General features: G+C 46.1%; 4 protein-coding genes and 1 non-coding gene across 5 annotated transcripts; 2 read left to right on the top strand and 3 right to left on the bottom strand.

The window, feature by feature from the left end:
• Window positions 1-141: 141 nt before the first annotated feature.
• Window positions 142-1,003, bottom strand: MCYG_00578 (conserved hypothetical protein; the record flags this gene model as incomplete). Its single annotated transcript, XM_002850428.1, has 3 exons — window positions 142-669; window positions 755-812; window positions 942-1,003. The coding sequence occupies 3 exons, from the start codon at window positions 1,001-1,003 to the stop codon at window positions 142-144; spliced, it is 648 nt and encodes a 215-aa protein (XP_002850474.1).
• Window positions 1,004-3,474: 2,471 nt separating this feature from the next.
• MCYG_10508 lies at window positions 3,475-3,546 on the bottom strand. The gene has a single exon. It is a non-coding gene; the product is annotated as a tRNA-Met (tRNA).
• Window positions 3,547-6,775: 3,229 nt separating this feature from the next.
• MCYG_00577 (BR serine/threonine-protein kinase 2) lies at window positions 6,776-10,742 on the top strand (the record flags this gene model as incomplete). The annotated part of the gene is made up of 4 exons (XM_002850427.1): window positions 6,776-7,377; window positions 7,459-8,187; window positions 8,241-10,414; window positions 10,525-10,742. The coding sequence occupies 4 exons, from the start codon at window positions 6,776-6,778 to the stop codon at window positions 10,740-10,742; spliced, it is 3,723 nt and encodes a 1,240-aa protein (XP_002850473.1).
• A 2,326-nt stretch (window positions 10,743-13,068) lies between these two features.
• MCYG_00576 (C6 zinc finger domain-containing protein) lies at window positions 13,069-14,588 on the bottom strand (the record flags this gene model as incomplete). The annotated part of the gene is made up of 4 exons (XM_002850426.1): window positions 13,069-13,570; window positions 13,633-13,985; window positions 14,050-14,292; window positions 14,493-14,588. 4 exons carry the CDS (start codon window positions 14,586-14,588, stop codon window positions 13,069-13,071), a joined length of 1,194 nt encoding a protein of 397 aa, XP_002850472.1.
• Window positions 14,589-16,101: 1,513 nt separating this feature from the next.
• MCYG_00575 (uncharacterized protein) lies at window positions 16,102-16,428 on the top strand (the record flags this gene model as incomplete). Its single annotated transcript, XM_002850425.1, has 1 exon — window positions 16,102-16,428. One exon carries the CDS (start codon window positions 16,102-16,104, stop codon window positions 16,426-16,428), a length of 327 nt encoding a protein of 108 aa, XP_002850471.1.
• Window positions 16,429-16,902: the final 474 nt, after the last annotated feature.

Raw genomic sequence — 16,902 nt, 5'->3', positions numbered from 1 at the left:
ATTTCCCCCTGCTGTTTCTATAGTACACATGCTAGGAAAACTCTCTAATGATGACGTTACAGTAGTGTTTTTCTTCCCCAAGCTTGATCCTCTTCCAAAGTACACCCCCGGGCTCCCTCCCAAATTGGTTACATAGCTCTCTCAGCTTATCATTTTTTGAACCCACTCCTTTTCTAGCCTAGCAACCTCACGCTTGAAAGTGTCCACCTCTTGCCAACAGTCCAATGGTCTTTTCTGGTTATCACGTAGGCATTTCACAACACCTTCCCTCGCACTTTCAAGCTCGGGGTCTAGTTTCCGGATCGTAGGCCTGGATGCAAGAGACTCCCGCAGTGCCTCAATTTCCTTTGCAACCTTTCCGCTGCTTACGATTTTGGGGTTTGAGGCAGCGGCATCGTCATTGGTTTCTGCAGGCGTCGGAACAGCAGGAGCGTGGTCAAATTCGGTGCCAGCAAATGGGACTCGGGGAGACTCGAGAGATAGAGGTTGGTTAGCGAAAGGCGAAGTGTTAGTTTTGGTTGTGGAGGGTGCCTCGGATGGATATGAAGCCGCTATTCTCTTCTCAATGTCTGCTAGAGTTTGTCTTTCTCGTGCGCGGATACGGTTCAGCTCTTCGGCAACGCGGGCTTGGATATGAAGCTCTAGAGATTGAGAGCGCGAGGAATCGGTCTGTTTTGACGGGTTTTGATGGATTCCATTTAGCCAATCCGGTCGGATTAATATTTGGTAAAACTGGTGGGCGGATTATCATTACCTCGGAGCTTGACTGTAGCGAGTCAACAAGGCCTTGGGAGAATTGTACAGGTGAGTCACTAATTTCATTAGATCGTTAACAAAGAGGCCTCAATGATATATCCGCTCATAGATAAACAACAATCCAGGATTGCTCCAGCGGTTATAAAACATGGAAGAATTCGCAGGGTCACTGCCGTGGTACGGACCTGGTGAACACATGTTTTCTCGTCTTCTCCGAGTCCGCTGGTTTCGAAGCGCCTGCTCCCATGGCTTCTCCAAGTCAGCAATGAATTCTATCTTGGGCAAACTAGACGACGTTGAGCGGCTAGTTGTTGTTTATTTAATTTTCGGCAGCGGGAGTGGAATCACCTGGTATGCGTCACGGGTCCCTAGAAAAGGGCCACTATAAGGCAGTAAAGAAGTTATACGACAATTGAAATAGGGCAATGCGCAGAGATATCAAGGAAGCACCAATTGCTTTTGGTTCTGATATTGCTGCTTCGCTATCAACCGCAACCTTCAGCGACTTTTGAGGTTAAGAGAATCAGATGACATAATATTGTCCACTAGTTTGATATCACGTGAGATATATAGTTACTTACCTCCTTGTCCAGCGAATCAGAGAATTTATTTCAAAAAGAAACATTATCCACCAATGATATCCATAGAAAGTAGTAAATGCAATGGAAAAGCTCGGACGAAACGCCTTTAATTATTACATTAATGGAGATGATGATAATAATAAATGCGTGGTAGTAACAATATAAACATAATATAAACACTATAGATTGGATATAAGCTATAAACATAGAATGACCAGTTAAGGTGTTACTGTCTTGTCTGTGGCCTGCAATTATAACTGACTTCTACTTGACTAACCGGTAGTCAGATGATATATTTCCAACGCAATAGAAAGGTTTTTATTAACTAGATCCTTGCCTTGTAGCTCGAAGGGCGTCGATATCGATAGATATCTAGGTCTGCCTCGAGCTCTTTCTGCCTTCCATTCAATTCAAGCTGTGGATTTTTTATATAGACGGACAATAATTTTCCGTTATGAAACTGACAGGATCGAATACAAGCATATCATTTGTAACAGGCCCCTCTAACAAAGTTCTACAGCTTCATTTCTCCGAATATCAACCTGAATTGAACACTCCGCACACGGAAGAGAAACCCCCGAAGTGAACCCCAGGTCTGCTATTAAACCGCAGCGGCTTTTGGATGGAAAGGCCCCACTCGCTCTCGTGTTGGGGCACGTAAACCTATAATATATATAACACCCCCCCAGCTTCTCTGTAGCATCATTCACTGGTATACCAGAATTGTTATATCCACCTCGAATGCCAGAAAGGTAGTCTTACACCAAGATGTCGCGTCGTGGACAGGAAACCATAGTTGTGATCGGGTGAGTTCCCCGATATACATGTTCTTAAGCTAGTTCGTCATTAACGTTGGGTTTATCAAAAGTGCCGGAGTCCTGGGCCTTTCATCTGCCTTGGAATTGATCCAGAAGCCTGAAACTTCTAAATACCAGATAGTGCTTGTGGCAGACCACTTCTCAACGGACCCCCCAAACCCTGAGTACTCAACCACCAATGCTGGAGCTCACTTCCGTCCCGTTCCTGCCATAGATACCCAGACAGAACTAGAAGGGAAACATGCTGCAAGAACCTACTCACGTTTCAAAAAGCTTGCTGCTGAAGAGCCGGCAATCGGTATCCAGTTTATGGAGGGCATTGACTATGTGTCTGGTGCTGCCACTGTGAACTATGCAGCTATGAAACCAAATTACGTGAACCAAGAAGGATTCCGGTTACTGGAAGGCCCTGAGAAACCACCGGGCGTGGAGTTCGCCGCCAGGTACGACTCTTTTACCGTTGAACCTGACACTTACTGCTTTCATCTTCTGCGTCGCTTCAGGCTGAAAGGGGGTAAAATCCTACGCCTGAGACTTCAGTCTGCCGAAGAAGCCTTCCATCTGGACGACTACAACGTCTCGCTTGTGGTTAACTGTAGTGGTATGGGTTTTGGAGACCCAAAATCATTCATAATCAGAGGTACGACTCCAAAATCAGACCGTCTATTCTGGAATGATGAGCTCTAACGTCTCTTATAGGTCAAACTTGCCTTATCGCAAAGACTGCTGATAAAACGGTGACACAACAAAACGCAGATGGAACATGGACTTTTATTGTTCCTCGACCTTTAAACGGTGGGACTATTGTCGGTGGCACGAAGGAGGTACGTGACTGGAACCCTGCGGCTTTACTAGCGGTCAGAGAGGGTCTACTTCAGAGAGCAGCAAAGATGTATCCTTGTATTATGAACTCAAATGGGGGATTCGACGTCATCAGGGATGTCGTTGGCCGCCGTCCTGCACGAGAAGGCGGTATGCGTTTGGAGGTCGAAACACTCTCCGACAAGAGAAGTATCGTCCACGCTTATGGTATCGGAGGTCGAGGCTTTGAGACCAGCTGGGGGATAGCAGAAGATGTTCACCGTATGGTAACGGAGACGCTCAGAGAACAGGCTGTAGTGAGTCACCTTTGAGACACCCTATCTTAACATTAGATGGATAGATTGGAATAGAGACGACATGTCGAACATGAGCATGATTGAATGAAAATGCCTCTAAGAGGTTAGTATTTAGCAAGTCTGGAGATCGAAGTGCATAGGTACGGAAAAAATAATAATAAAAAAATTTAGGCTGTACCTCTCATGATCAAAAACATATCCTAGCATGTCTTGGTTTCGATCCAAGGCCCTCCGGGTTATGAGCCCGGCGCGCTTCCGCTGCGCCAACATGCTTTGATTGATGCATAAGACTAACTGGACAAAGTATATAGACGGGTAAAAGTTGTTCATGTAAATGGGGCCATTATCATTGGAAGAATCTCCTTTCAACGCGCGGTGGAGACGGCTGTGGTGTGAGTCACAGCAAAAACTTGGCCACCATCAAGAGAGAGTTAAACGTTTATTCCGTTCGACGGATTCATACGTACAGCAAGTATGGTAAGAAATACGGAATACATCTTGCTATGCAGTTTAAGCGGAATAATGTTGCATGTGTTACAGTTATCGGTATATCCTAGTTTAATATGTAGCTCTGGTCAATCGTGTACTATCTCTTACGTTCTACGGAATAGCTTGTACTGCATTTTTCTAACGGCTGCTACACTCAGATATTAAAGGGGAGCTTTGTCTTACGGCTTCTCACAGTACCATTTTCGGCAATTGGAAAATGAAGGGTGTTGTTTCATGGGTAGCGGCATTCAGGTCATACCCTTTGTTATATCCCGGTGCTACAAACGAGAAGAACCACGTTGTTTGTAAAACAAGAGTTGATGAACATTTTATGTTTAGATTAACAACTGGATACTCTGTGCTTCGTATGTTTATGGAATTGAAGCTGCCGCAAGTGATTTTGCTGGTAGATGCTCCTATCCACTGGGTTTAGGGGAGGAAGGTTTAGACCATGTTTAAGGCAACCTGTCGCATGACAACTTACTCTTCGGGTGTTAAGAATCTAATACTCAAGTTATCTCTACTCTAAACTCCCTCTGTTCATCTCACCTCCATGGCGGCAACAGAAAAAAAAAAAAAAAGAAAAAAGGATTAAGCCAAGCCATTAGTTAGACCAAGAAGCTTGAATTACTGTTCAAGAACTCTGCATGGCAAGTTGATAACGGAAGCTTGGAACACTGCGTTATCGGTATAGCAACCCGCCCCTGTAAGAAGGGAGAGAAAAAGTCAAGTGCAGAAAAGGCGATCCCGACAACTCGACGCTTTGCACGACCTCGGTTAAAACGGTTCGCATAATAGAACCCGATCAAGTGTGCTGTGCGTTAAGCCTATCCGTTTTAAAGGCTGGGATAATATCAAAGACGCGATCCGAAGAGTGTATGATTGGGTCGATCACTCCCGGTGCGGGAGGGTTGACAATGGCGTGCAGGACTTATACTCCGTACGCAGTACGTACTTCCGCTTCATGCACAAAAATGGTACGGATGACATGTCAATGCAAATTTTGCAGCTGATGCCCGAATGCGTAGAAAAAAGGATAGAGTAATTGGTTCCCTAGTTTGCGGCTGCATGACTGCAGGTCCGCCGAAAATCCCGGGAACAAGGGTCTTCGTCGATCAATTTCACGAAGGGTAGAAGCAGTTTTATTCAGGCTCTTTGTGAGAAGAGAAAATACTGGCAAGATCTGGTAATTAATATATGGTATTGTCCAGATGAGGTGGCTGGAGGAAGTAGACAGGTTATATCGATCGCCTGTTACAGAGTGAACCCAGACTGTTCGCAAGACGGCTGAATCCCAGTTCATTATCGTAACCTGGAAGCCTGCATTCAATGTTCCGTCCATAGGTAATTTTCGCTAGAAACAGCCATTCCGAGGTTGCTGGTGGCCCCAGTGAGCTGCAGATGCATGTAATAGTTTACTTCATAGTCGTCAGAAGAGACGGCAAGTCTAGACAGGGAAAAAAGAGAGGGAGAAAAAGCAAAGACCAGCTTGCGAATGGAGTACGAAGTGTTGGAAGAAAATCATAAATGAAATATTGCTCTATTAACGTTGATATTTATTGCCTGTTCTCTTGCCAGGGAATTGCTTGACCTTGGAATAAAAGATAATTAAACAACCTTAAAAGGAGGCTGAAGGCGGAACGGATAATCAGAGCTCCGCCTGCTGGTACCTGCGTCCGCTTTGGGCAACTTCAACTTCAACTTCAACTTTCGAACACCCAGCTTTTTCTTCTCCTTGGTATCGTACCTAACAGCGCCATCAGACGAACACACCGTCCAACGTTGGCGAGCTATGTAAACCAGGCTGCCGTGTTGGACAATGCTGGCGATGCTAGATAGTTCAGATTTTGGACCTGTCTGTATCACCACGCTTGGCCACAGGATCGTCTGTTTTCCCTCGGACAAAGAACAAGCAAAAACGCTCGTGTTCCGCTTTGCATATGCTGTACGCCTTGTGTGCTACCGGAAAGCCACAGGCACCTCCCTCGCGTACTCCCATGGATTCCGATGTTGCTTGGACTTCCCGGCCACCCTGCCATCAAAAAAAATTGGGAATTGGTCTCCCAGTTGGCTAAGAGGGATGGCAGGATGCGGTTGCATCTTGTCTACCTCCTGTTTCTTTTATTTCTGTAGATCTTATTTGTTGACAGCAGTCACGATTCAGCCATTTTTATAGACTGAATCGAACCTTTGTCTCTTACCGCTCACTCCAACCCCGCTTATTTCTTTATATCTTCAGGAACGTTAGAATCTATCTCTGAACTTTTATACATGTACTACCGTTAGTGTCCTGCACCTTCTGCATATGCTTTCTCTACCGTTCATACATCCCATTTGGACAGAAAAATGTTAAGTATAAGATTCGTTGGAACTAGAGTTCTGCTGAAAACTACGGGGTGCTACTGTTTTTGATTTCTTTAAGACAAATAAGACCAGTTGGAGCTGTGGACTTGCTATTATAGCATTTCACCTTGTCCACTCCCTCAAAAGTCATTTTGCCGGCCGTTTGTTTGGAATTCTCCGTTGAGATATCCTCAAGTCCCTCAACCAACTCTCTTCTTAAACTAGCCTCACGGCTAATCTTTATTTTAAAGTGTCAACCTCATTGAAGGCATTCGTTATCCCTGTTGATATCCAATTGAACTGGTACGTATGCCCTTATTTACCAACTCTTTGGCAGACGCTCCCATACCCTTCACATCACGTCGTCTATTAGCTAGCTATGATGTTCAATCCTACTTGGCTACGGTCACACTTTTTACCAAAGGGGCTATGCAGACTTTTCTCAAGCTCTGGGGTCGGCACACGCTTTCTATTAGTGGAAACCTAACAGGCGCGTTGCTATCAGAAGTGTGTTCATCACTTCCATACTTTCTTCACCCGAGTCACGCGTTATTAGTGACTAGTGTTTATAATCACGAAGACTGCATATCTTCGAATTAAATTCACAATCCCTTCTACCTATGCATCTCTGTTACTCTACGGCAACTGCTAATATGAATTAACTAGTCCTATGGAAGCAAACTTAATGAGCAGCTGCAGCCTGCAGCTGAGACAACCATTCGGTGATGCACAGAACCGTGCAAATATGGCTCACCCAAGCCTACAGCGTTCGCGTCCTGTTACGTTATCTCCATCCCTAGAGAAGCTCAATTATGCCGGTATAGACTTCAAAGAACATGAGACCACGGAACTAACGTTCACGCCGGTGGAAAATAAACGGATATCAGCAGTCATTGAAGCCCAGCCGAGCTCAAACCGTAACTCGACGATCTCAACAGCCTCGACAGCATCCACAAAGTCTCGACGCAAGACTCATATTGGGCCATGGCAGCTAGGAAGGACTCTTGGCAAGGGATCGACAGGGCGGGTGCGGCTTGCAAAGCACGCTGTAACTGGCCAATCTGCAGCCATCAAGATCGTATCAAAGCGTTTTGCAGCTATGGTACAAAGCCAAAGCATCATGGCCATGGATAAGATAACGAAGATTCCTGGAATCTCCAATGAGCCTAGAGCAATACCTTGTGGGATTGAGAGGGAAGTTGTTATTATGAAACTCATTCAGCATCCAAACGTGATCGGTCTCTTTGATGTATGGGAAAATAGGGGTGAACTGTAAGTTGATTTCTACAAAATTTTTTTTTTTTTTAAAAAAATGCGCTTTAAATGTTCAAGATGCTGATTTGTGTTCTCAAGATACCTCGTTCTCGAGTATGTTGAAGGAGGGGAATTATTCGAATACATCTCTGAACATGGACCACTACCTGAAATTGAGGCTGTCCGGCTATTTAGACAAATTATTTCAGCTGTCTCTTACTGCCATAGGTTCAACATCTGTCACCGAGATCTCAAGCCTGAAAACATTCTGCTTGACGGCTTCCTTAACGTTAAGTTAGCCGACTTTGGAATGGCAGCCCTACAGCCCGAAGGCCATCTGCTAAACACATCATGCGGTAGCCCTCACTACGCCTCACCTGAAATAATCCACGGCAAACCATATCGTGGTGATAAAGCTGACATTTGGAGCTGCGGGATTATTCTTTATGCTCTCTTATGTGGGTTTCTACCATTTGACGGAGGTGACCTGCGAAACACGCTTAAGCTTGTTAAGAGAGGAGAGTACATACTCCCCCCTTGGCTGAGCGATGAAGCGATAGACTTGGTTCAATGCATCCTTCAGAAGGAGCCAGGGGATAGGATAACTATTACGGATATGTGGGAACACCCACTCTTGAAAAAATATGAGAATAATCCTCTCCTAAAAAATGAGTTGGCTATTGGCCCTGCTCCGCCTTTCCCTTTGAAGATGTACGGGAAAGTTGCCAGTGGGCGCCAAGACATCGATATGGAAATACTACGAGGCCTGCAGACCCTTTGGCATGCAGTAGATTCAGAAGAGTTGATTAGAAAATTGCTTAACAACGAGTAAGTCTTACGATTCCATGTTAAGTACATCTATCTAACACGGTTATGAATAGGAGTAACCACGAGAAAGTGTTCTACCAGATTTTACAAAACTTCAGAGCTGCGCAACTGGAAGCCTCGGGGGAGCTGCCACTCAAACACTCTAGCAGTGATTACCATCATGCCCCAGCCGCCCATGCAACGGGCATATTTACTCCACATCAGTCATGGAAGGGTTCTAGATTTTCCCTTGCCGGGGGAAGATCTTCTGTAAAGAATTTCCCCCACCGAGAGCCATCTTCTCTGGACACTATCTCGACATACGACCCATACCGATCCTCGCAAACACCAACTCCAAACCCCCGAGCCGAATATGCTAATGTCACAATACATCGGCGGCCAACTGGACTCACCAACTCTATCCCCTCTCCGTCACCGAATTCTGTACAGCAACCATCGAAAAATCGGGTGTTGACACCCGGTCCCCCCTCATCATATAGTGTCATGCAAGGTTTCGAATCACAGAAAACCTCGTTAGGATCTTTTCGGTCCTACAGTTCAATAGAAAGCTCACGCTGCCGTACAACAAGCCCTAAGCATATTGGATATAGGCGGAATGTCAGCTTTAGGCACCTGCATAACTCTTCAAGCAACCATACTCCGGCTAGGAACCGAACGTCTACTTCAAAATCTCAATATTCGCTATGCCCAAGTAGGCCAATCGCTTCAGAAACAGCTAAGAAACTCCAGGAGCAAACGTCGGATCCCATTGAACAGACTTCTCTTCTTACGGCGCCTCTTACAGCACGTAAGCGTAGAGATTCCACTCACCGGGATGGTGTGGCATTATCCAAGGCTAGGTTGTCATGGAGAGAAGATACAAGAAAAGTATCAGCAGAACTTGAAAAGCTATGTGAAGAAGCCTTCAACCAAGTGTCCGACTCATCATCCATGACAAAGGACTCAGGAAGCAAGGAACCATCGGACACTTCTTCAACTTCAATGTCGTCGATATCAAGCAATGAAGGTCCAGAGCCAAAGGTAGAAGCTGTGAATGACTTACTGCCCAACCAACCTCAGGAATCGCCTCGCACATATGCGGCCCTAGAGCTGGCCGAGGCCCGACGTCGACTAATAGAACACTCAGCGCAAGCCGGTGCGAACGGATTACCAGACTACCTCAAAAATGTTATTGCTCATCTGGACCGCCTCATCGATGACGAGACTACAAATTCAGCCAATAAGCCAATAACCAAACAAACCCTTGTAGCCCGAGAGCCTACTGGGCGACTCCCAGTTATTTCCGAAGAGAACCATCTTGAAATAGAACCTCAGGCATTCCTTCCGCCGCATGAAATGACTAAACCATTGGGTTTGGATTTAGGAAACTGGGACACCAAGAAATCTATTCGAGTTGTGAAGAGCGACTCCGTGAAGAGCAACCTCGATTTCGTGAAACCGCTGACCATTCGAAAGCAGCATATAGCGGAGTTGCCTGCCTTGGACTGTGGGGTTAGCTCTTTCGGACTTTCGGGATACCACTCTAATGGCCGTAATGAAGGTAATGCTGTATCTCCTAGAGGCGTTATAGCCAGGCACGACTCAGGCCTGGATTCGATTGAGGAGGATCCAAAATCTGCTAGAAGTAGCGCAACCCGGAGCTCAAGAGAGACCAAGAAGTGGACGTGGTTGAAGTATCGCCAAAATAGCAATACCTCGACTGAAGCAGATGAGACTAAAGATAAGGCATTTACAGACATCCTTGATCGAATGCAGGATGATCGAAAGAAATCCACCTTGGGAAATATCGAACAGCACTTCAAGGATCTGAGAGCAACAGCCGGAGGCAGTCGGCTTAGGAATCTCTTCAAAAGAAAGAAATCGGACGACCATATCCACAAACTTACAGATGACGCTGACGAAACAGACATTTCAAGCACCATCAGTGACGTTGACAGCAAACCAAACGACAGCGGTATCGAGCTAGAAGACGATAGTACCGCTGCTACAACCCCTATTCGCAGGAATAGTGATGACATCCCTCTAACCACCGGGTATACTAATGCTTGGTTCTCCAAGATCTTGCTCATGAAGCTTGCCTCAAAGGTCCTTGCCCTCAACATATCCAAACCCCCGGCAAAGAAGGAAATAATCAAAATCTTTAAAGAATGGAAGAAATATGGCCTTGAGGGTCTCCACCTAGATAACCAAAACGACATTATCTGCGGATCTGTGGGGGAGCTGAACTGTAAGTCGAAGGAGAAAAAAACCACTTTCTCAAACCCTAAGCAAATTTCTATAATAGATGGATATCATGGGATGGATGGATTCTAACTAACTTACAATTCATCAATTTAGTTCTTCGCCTTCGACCCGTTCAGTTTTCGGCCGAGTTCTTCTCCGTTCTTGAGCATGGACGGCACGCAAACCTCAGTCTCGTTCGCCTCCGTCACGATCAAGGTGCATCATCGTCATTCTACAAAGTGGTGCAGACGCTTAGAATGGTCCTCAAACAACGAAATTACCTCGTTCAAGATTCCCGTCGAGCCAAGAAAATGATCAAAGTCCTCTCTTAAGCTTCCGAGGCGCCTCTTTTCCTCCCTCTGACATCTTGGAGAATCGAACGATTGGGTTTCTGAATGCAACGTCAAAAATCATCCCTTTCTTTTTGTTTGAGCAATGATCCAAATCAGTCTCTTTTGAATTTGGTTTCAATTTTTCATTCTTTTTTTATCTGACTTCTCTTTTCTTGCTATCTGTTGGCATGATACTTTCTTTTTTGTTCGAGTTGGCTTCCTGGACAAATTTACATCCTACGACACACCCCTTTTTTTTTCTTCTCTCCCTTCTTTTTTACTATTTGATAGCCCTGTCTTTCTTGATAACTCTTCTTTGCCCCCCATATTTTTTATCTTCTACTGTAGTTAAGTTGGTTGTAATATGTATTATATGAACTAGTCTATCCCCACAATTTTTCTTTTCCCATCGCTCCCGTAATGGAGCACTTGACGTGGCTGAATTATGTCTATATCTGCACGGCTCTATTATCGATCGATCCTTGGAGCTCCATGTATGCGGAACACATCCGTCTTTCCACATGGCCCACATGCCATCCGACCTGTGCCACGCTATATATAAACCCGTGCACACTGCCGGAAGTATATAGAACGGCAGCCTTGTAGACGGTGGGTATTAATTAATGGCAACAGTAGTGTAGCATATCTCGTCTACCACATGCACAAAAAAAAAAAAAAAAAGACAGCAGGGATAGACGGATGGGAAAGAGTACGGTTTATAGTTATGGCGAGAGAGAAGGGCTTGCTACTTCTCTCTCCGCTGGTCAGTCAAATTCAGCTATCAAAGCAAAGATTAAAGAACACTACTTGGTCAAACGGACTCTCAAGGGAAGGGATATGACCAGACAAGGGGAATTGAATAGGGTAGTAGGAGGACATGGAGAACAAAGTACAAAAGCAACAAAAAGGCTCAGAATACCACCCACCCAAGCAAGGATATAATATGCAGCTAAATAAACAAAAGCCAACGGGGACCGCACTCAACGAAACACGAAAGACTGAAAAAGATAAAAAAACAGCAGATAGCCGCCCAACGTTATCTCATCCTCTCTCTTCCCACTCTTTTTTTTGTTGTAATTTTTTTGGTTGTTTATCGTAAACCCGATGGATCGAAGTTGTAGATGAATAGATTGCACCATGCTGTACCGTTCCATACGCTCCATGCCAAAGTAGCCGTGCTTGCGTGAGAAAAGAATGGTGGTCCTGCGGGAAATCGACGTGTAGTGTTGTATATGTGGGATATAAACGTATGCGAGATTGCCAACCGGAAAGGTGAATAGGGAAAAGAACAGAAATGATTGATACATGAACGCACTCAAAAAAGCCAGAGAAACAAAACTGGTGAAAACAATATAAAAGCTCAGAATAGCCCCCGCCCACCGTCATGATGTCGATATTTCCCAGTAATCCGATATGACCGGAAAGAATAAAGGAACTCATCAGCCATGAAAAATAGTCGCTGGAACATGAAAAAAAAACCAGCTCACATAAAACGAAACAAAAGACAAAGCAAGCCACATAGATATATGTAATGGAGAAAGTTCAAGCCATCGATCATGTCGGTGTGATATTTGCCTAACGAAGGCGATGGCGAGTGTGATAATGATGATGATTAATGGGTTGCCCCTTGTAATGTATAAGACTTTTTCGCGAATGGAATTCCAGAAACAGAGCAAGCAGAACGCACGAGGTAGGATTTAAGGGAATAACAAGCCGACGAAATCAGGTTGTTTGCAATTGAAAGTGATGCTGATGATGTTTTCCAGAGCGTAGAAATCTAGTGATGGTGGGAGAAAGAGAATAAGAGAACATGACGTTCCTCAGGGTGCGGGCGGATAAAGTAGCAATAAGCAGGTAGACGTGGCGTAACGCGATGCAACGTATTGACAATAAACAAAATGTTGGTATTGAGTAGGGATAAGCCTCAGGAGTTCCATGGTAACGCGAAGTGCCGAAAGTATGGCTAGGGTATGAAAATCTGGCCTTCTAGGGTCGGTGTTTACTGTTGTTTTTCCCAACAAAAGTATTGTAGGCCAAAGCCTGATATACGTGCATTTTCAACATTGCCGTGCACGTTCGTAACCTGTATGTATGTATGTTGATGCTCCTTTTTATAGTATTTGGCCGCTTATAAAATGAGTAGCCCTCTCGTGACCGGCACGTGAAGGATGTATTTCCATCGATCGACGAAGAGAAAGATATATTCTCCAACTCCCATGAATATTATTAGAATTAGATCCTGTAGCCCTTCTTTTTCTCCCATTCACCATGGCCGTTATGATTTGTTCTGCACTGGAATACCCCCAGTCTTCACGCTGGAGTGAAATTATTTATTCAACCCTCCCCGATTGAGAGCATTGAGCATGTCGCTATCAGTTGTGGTGCGGGTGCGTTGACCTTCGGGGGGCCCTAGCATATCACGTACGCTAAGTCCACTTCGTCCTGGGATGGCGGGTTGTCCCGGCGGTGGGGTCGGGCCGCCTTCTCTGGCTGGTGGAATCGAAGGTGCGTTATGCAGGGGCTGAAGTGTTGGCAGATGGGCATTGGTGGTTGGAGTATGGGCACCTGCACGTGGAGGGGTGCCCTGGGATGGATCGTACGAGTAAGACGAATGAGAGGATAGACGTCGGTCTTGTTGGTTTGTACCGTAGTAAGGCCCGGGTGCGGGTGCAGGATGGACTGCATAACTCGGACCAGCAGTGGCCACGGAGACGGGAGGCAAAGTTGGTGGCTCGCCGTACTCAGGCCCACCTGCGGAGTTACGACGAGGAGAAGGCGCACGCTGTGAAGAAGAGTATGAGAGCAGATTTGAAGAAGAAGTGGGATGGCTGGCGGATGGAGGAAGAATAGGAGGAAGAATCATCGTCGGTGAAGGGGCGTTGCGACTCACCGGATCTGAATTATTGGCGGTGGATGAGCCATATGTGGCGGAAGACCGGTTCGATCGTCAGGTCTCCCGTAGGGCGGTGGGTACATGCCCGGTGGGAGTGGCAGTGTTTGTTCTGGAGCGCCATGGGTAATTGGTTGATGTGGCAGAGGCTGTCCATGAGGACCGTATAGGACTACGCCTTCACCAGGCCGTCCTCTGCCACCCTGGGTAGCACGAAGATGAGGATAAGCGGTATGTGCGGGCACAAATGCTTGTGCCTGGGACGATACTGGAGTAAACATGCACTCCTGGTTGAATCGGACACAGTTACTGCATCGACCATCCTGGGATGTGTCAAAACCAGAGCATCGAATCTGTGTATGTAATGTTAGACGATTGAGTGCATGTATGGGGAAGATGGAGAACAAAGCTGCTAACCTTACGCCGACGACAATATCGGCAAGCTATGGCTGTTCGTTGTCTGGGGGCTGCCGCTTGATAGACGACCGGTGGTGGACCAGGTGGAGGTGCACCATACATGTCTGGTGGGCGTTGGTAAGGAGCCGCATGTGGATGTGGGTGAGGTAGTCGGTACGGGTCCTGCTGCGGATGCTGTTGCGGGATCGCAGTCATTCCGCCGGCTGCTGGAGGGTATTGATATGGAGATTGAGAGTTGGAAGGCTTGAGTCGTGCATAGATTAGCAAAGGCGCAGGGAGTACCACAAAAGAAAGAGAGTAGCCACAACTGAACACACAAGAACAATTTCAAATGCAAGCACAAAAAAAGAAGACCAGAGAGAAGCAAGTAAAACACGGACAGGATCAGCAGCGGCGGGAATGAGCTATATATCAAAGCAAGAGGAGGTTCAAGGGAGACAGACTGGATATTGGGGAGAAGAAGGATAGTCAGACTGGGAAGTATTCCAAGGTGGCGGCGGCGGAAGCTGCTGTCCTTGACGGTCGGGGTCGTTTGACATTTGTCGTTTCGCGGTTTCGATTGGAGAAAGCAGGCAAAGGCAAGACAAGTGGATCAGACGGGAAGTGCCTTATGCTTATATATATCTAATCGGCAATAAGCAAATGGGAAATGGACAGGCGGCGTATGAGAAGGCCTGTAAGCCGTGACGGAATAGACAGGGATGGGTGCAGGATGCAGGATCCAATGTTGATAGAGCAATCGAAACGGCAACGAACTCTGGCGGGACGACCGGGACAGGGATGTCGCTAGGTCAGGAATCGTTTCAAGATGCAAAAAAAAAAAAAAAAAAAAAGATCCCTTCCGGTGACTCTTCCTCTTTTTTTTTATTTCTTTTTTTGTAACTTGTGGTAAAGTTTGTATCTGATCTGAAAATTTCTCAGGCCCAAGTGCCACGACACCGACAAGGAGAACTGCAGTTGCTGATTCGTGGGCCTAGCATAGCCCTATAGGCGAGAGAAGGAGGGTATGCGTATGGCGTATGACGGATCTTGGAGAAGTCAGAAACAGAACTGTCGAGAAATAAGGCACGAACGAAGGCAGGTTTCTTTTTTATTTCTTTGGAGGTGAATAACGAGGAGGCAGGCAAGCAAGTAGCAAGTGAACGTCAATTTCACAGCCGAAGGTAGTGGCTATAGTAGTGGACTGTGATGGAAATGGCGTGGAGGGCAACGCAGGAGTAGTAGCAACAGCAGTCAGGCAGGCAGGCAGGCAGCTCAAGCAAGTAGATAGAAAGGCGGACAGGCGAACCGAGCGGACGAGAAGACGGCCAGAACCGGGCCAACGTTTTTTTTTAAGGGGGGAGGGTATCAAGTGACTGGAGAGCAGCACGTAGCACCAGAAACGGATTCTGGCAGGAGATGCTGTCTCTCTTCGGTTTGTTCGCAGTTTCCTTCTATCTCTCTCTTTTTCTTGGTTGTCTTCCTCTCTCAATGTGAATGTTTGGTTTTGTTGTCTTTGCCGAAGAGTAGATGTATGCAGGTCTACGAGAGAGGACGAACGAAAAGTCACTCCTGAGAGGGCTGACAGCGGGTGATTTTCTGCAGATAAAGGGAGTGGATTACTCCCCCTCCTCTGATGGAGGTTGATGCGGTACACCACAGCCTTTCGGAATAGTGGATTCTCACGGCGTTAAAAAAGATAGTAGAGAGGGGAGCCGATTTGAGCGGTGAGAGTAGAGGCTTGTCGTATCCCCCTCCGGAGATAGCCTGATGGGGCACACCGGTTGGAGTCGATGACGGAGAAGTATAAGAGGAGATACCGGATATCCAGGAGATTTTGATCGTGAGGAACCGATGCGAGTTCCTTCTCTCTTGTTCTCGGTGAGAGAGAATAAAAAAGGAGATCGGTATTATTTTTGGCAAGAAATGACGCAGTCCGGAAGAGTACAAAGAACGCCAGCCACCCGGAAATAAATACAACGACAAAACCAAGAGACGACAGGAAGAAGAAAGGGGGGGGGGAAAGGGTGAAGAAGACAAGAGAGCAACGCAAGGAAAGACAGAAGAAACACTATGAGAGAAAGGGAGAGACGGCAAAGAAACGGGGATGATTACCTTCTTTTTGGGGCTCTAAAAGGACGGAGAGCCACCCACGAGCAAACAGACGAAGAAAGAGAAGAGAATAAGAAAAGAAGCGAAGAGAAGAAGAGAAGAGACGAGCGAGGGGGAAGAGGAAGAAGAGGAGGAAGAAGAAGAGATGAAGGGATGAGGTTGGGAGAAGAAGAAAGGACGTCAAAAGATAAGTGTGGTCTGTGCCGTGTTTGGGTCAGCTTTTACTTCGACTCCACCGCGAAAAGGGAAAAAAAAGAGCAGCCAGAAGGAGAAGAACAACCAGGCTGATATTTCAGGTCTTTTTCCTTTTTTCTTATTTGGTGCTCTTCTTTTCCCTTTCTTTTTTCCACTCTGAAGAAAGAAGAAAAGAGATGGATGACAAGTTAGAAAACGGACGGACGGTGGATGTCTTGATGCTTGCCTTTTTTTTTTCTTTTTAGCTTCTCTCTCTCTCTCTCTCTCTCTCTCTCTTTTTTTTTGGAGGGGGGGAAGGAAAAGAAGAAGAAGAAGACGAGAAGAAGCAGAAATATTAAGAGAATAAGAAGAAGAAAAAAAAAAAAAGGGCTGTCCACAGAGTCGGGATAGACTAATTTAAAAGTTAGCCCCTAGTTTGGCGACTTTTGGCTCCCTTTTTTTTTCTTACGGCTGCAATATACTACATTCTTCTCTGTTGTGTCAATATCTTCCTGTTCTTCTTGTCTACTCCTGTCTACTCTAGCAGATACCGCATCTAGTTACCCTTTGCACTGCCATCCTATCACC

The sequence above is a fragment of the Microsporum canis genome, genomic scaffold (genome assembly GCF_000151145.1).
Source record: "Microsporum canis CBS 113480 supercont1.1 genomic scaffold, whole genome shotgun sequence".
NCBI classification, from domain to species: Eukaryota; Fungi; Ascomycota; class Eurotiomycetes; order Onygenales; family Arthrodermataceae; genus Microsporum; species Microsporum canis.
The sequence above is the reverse complement of the archived record's forward strand: the minus strand, read 5'-3'. Positions and strand labels throughout refer to the sequence as shown.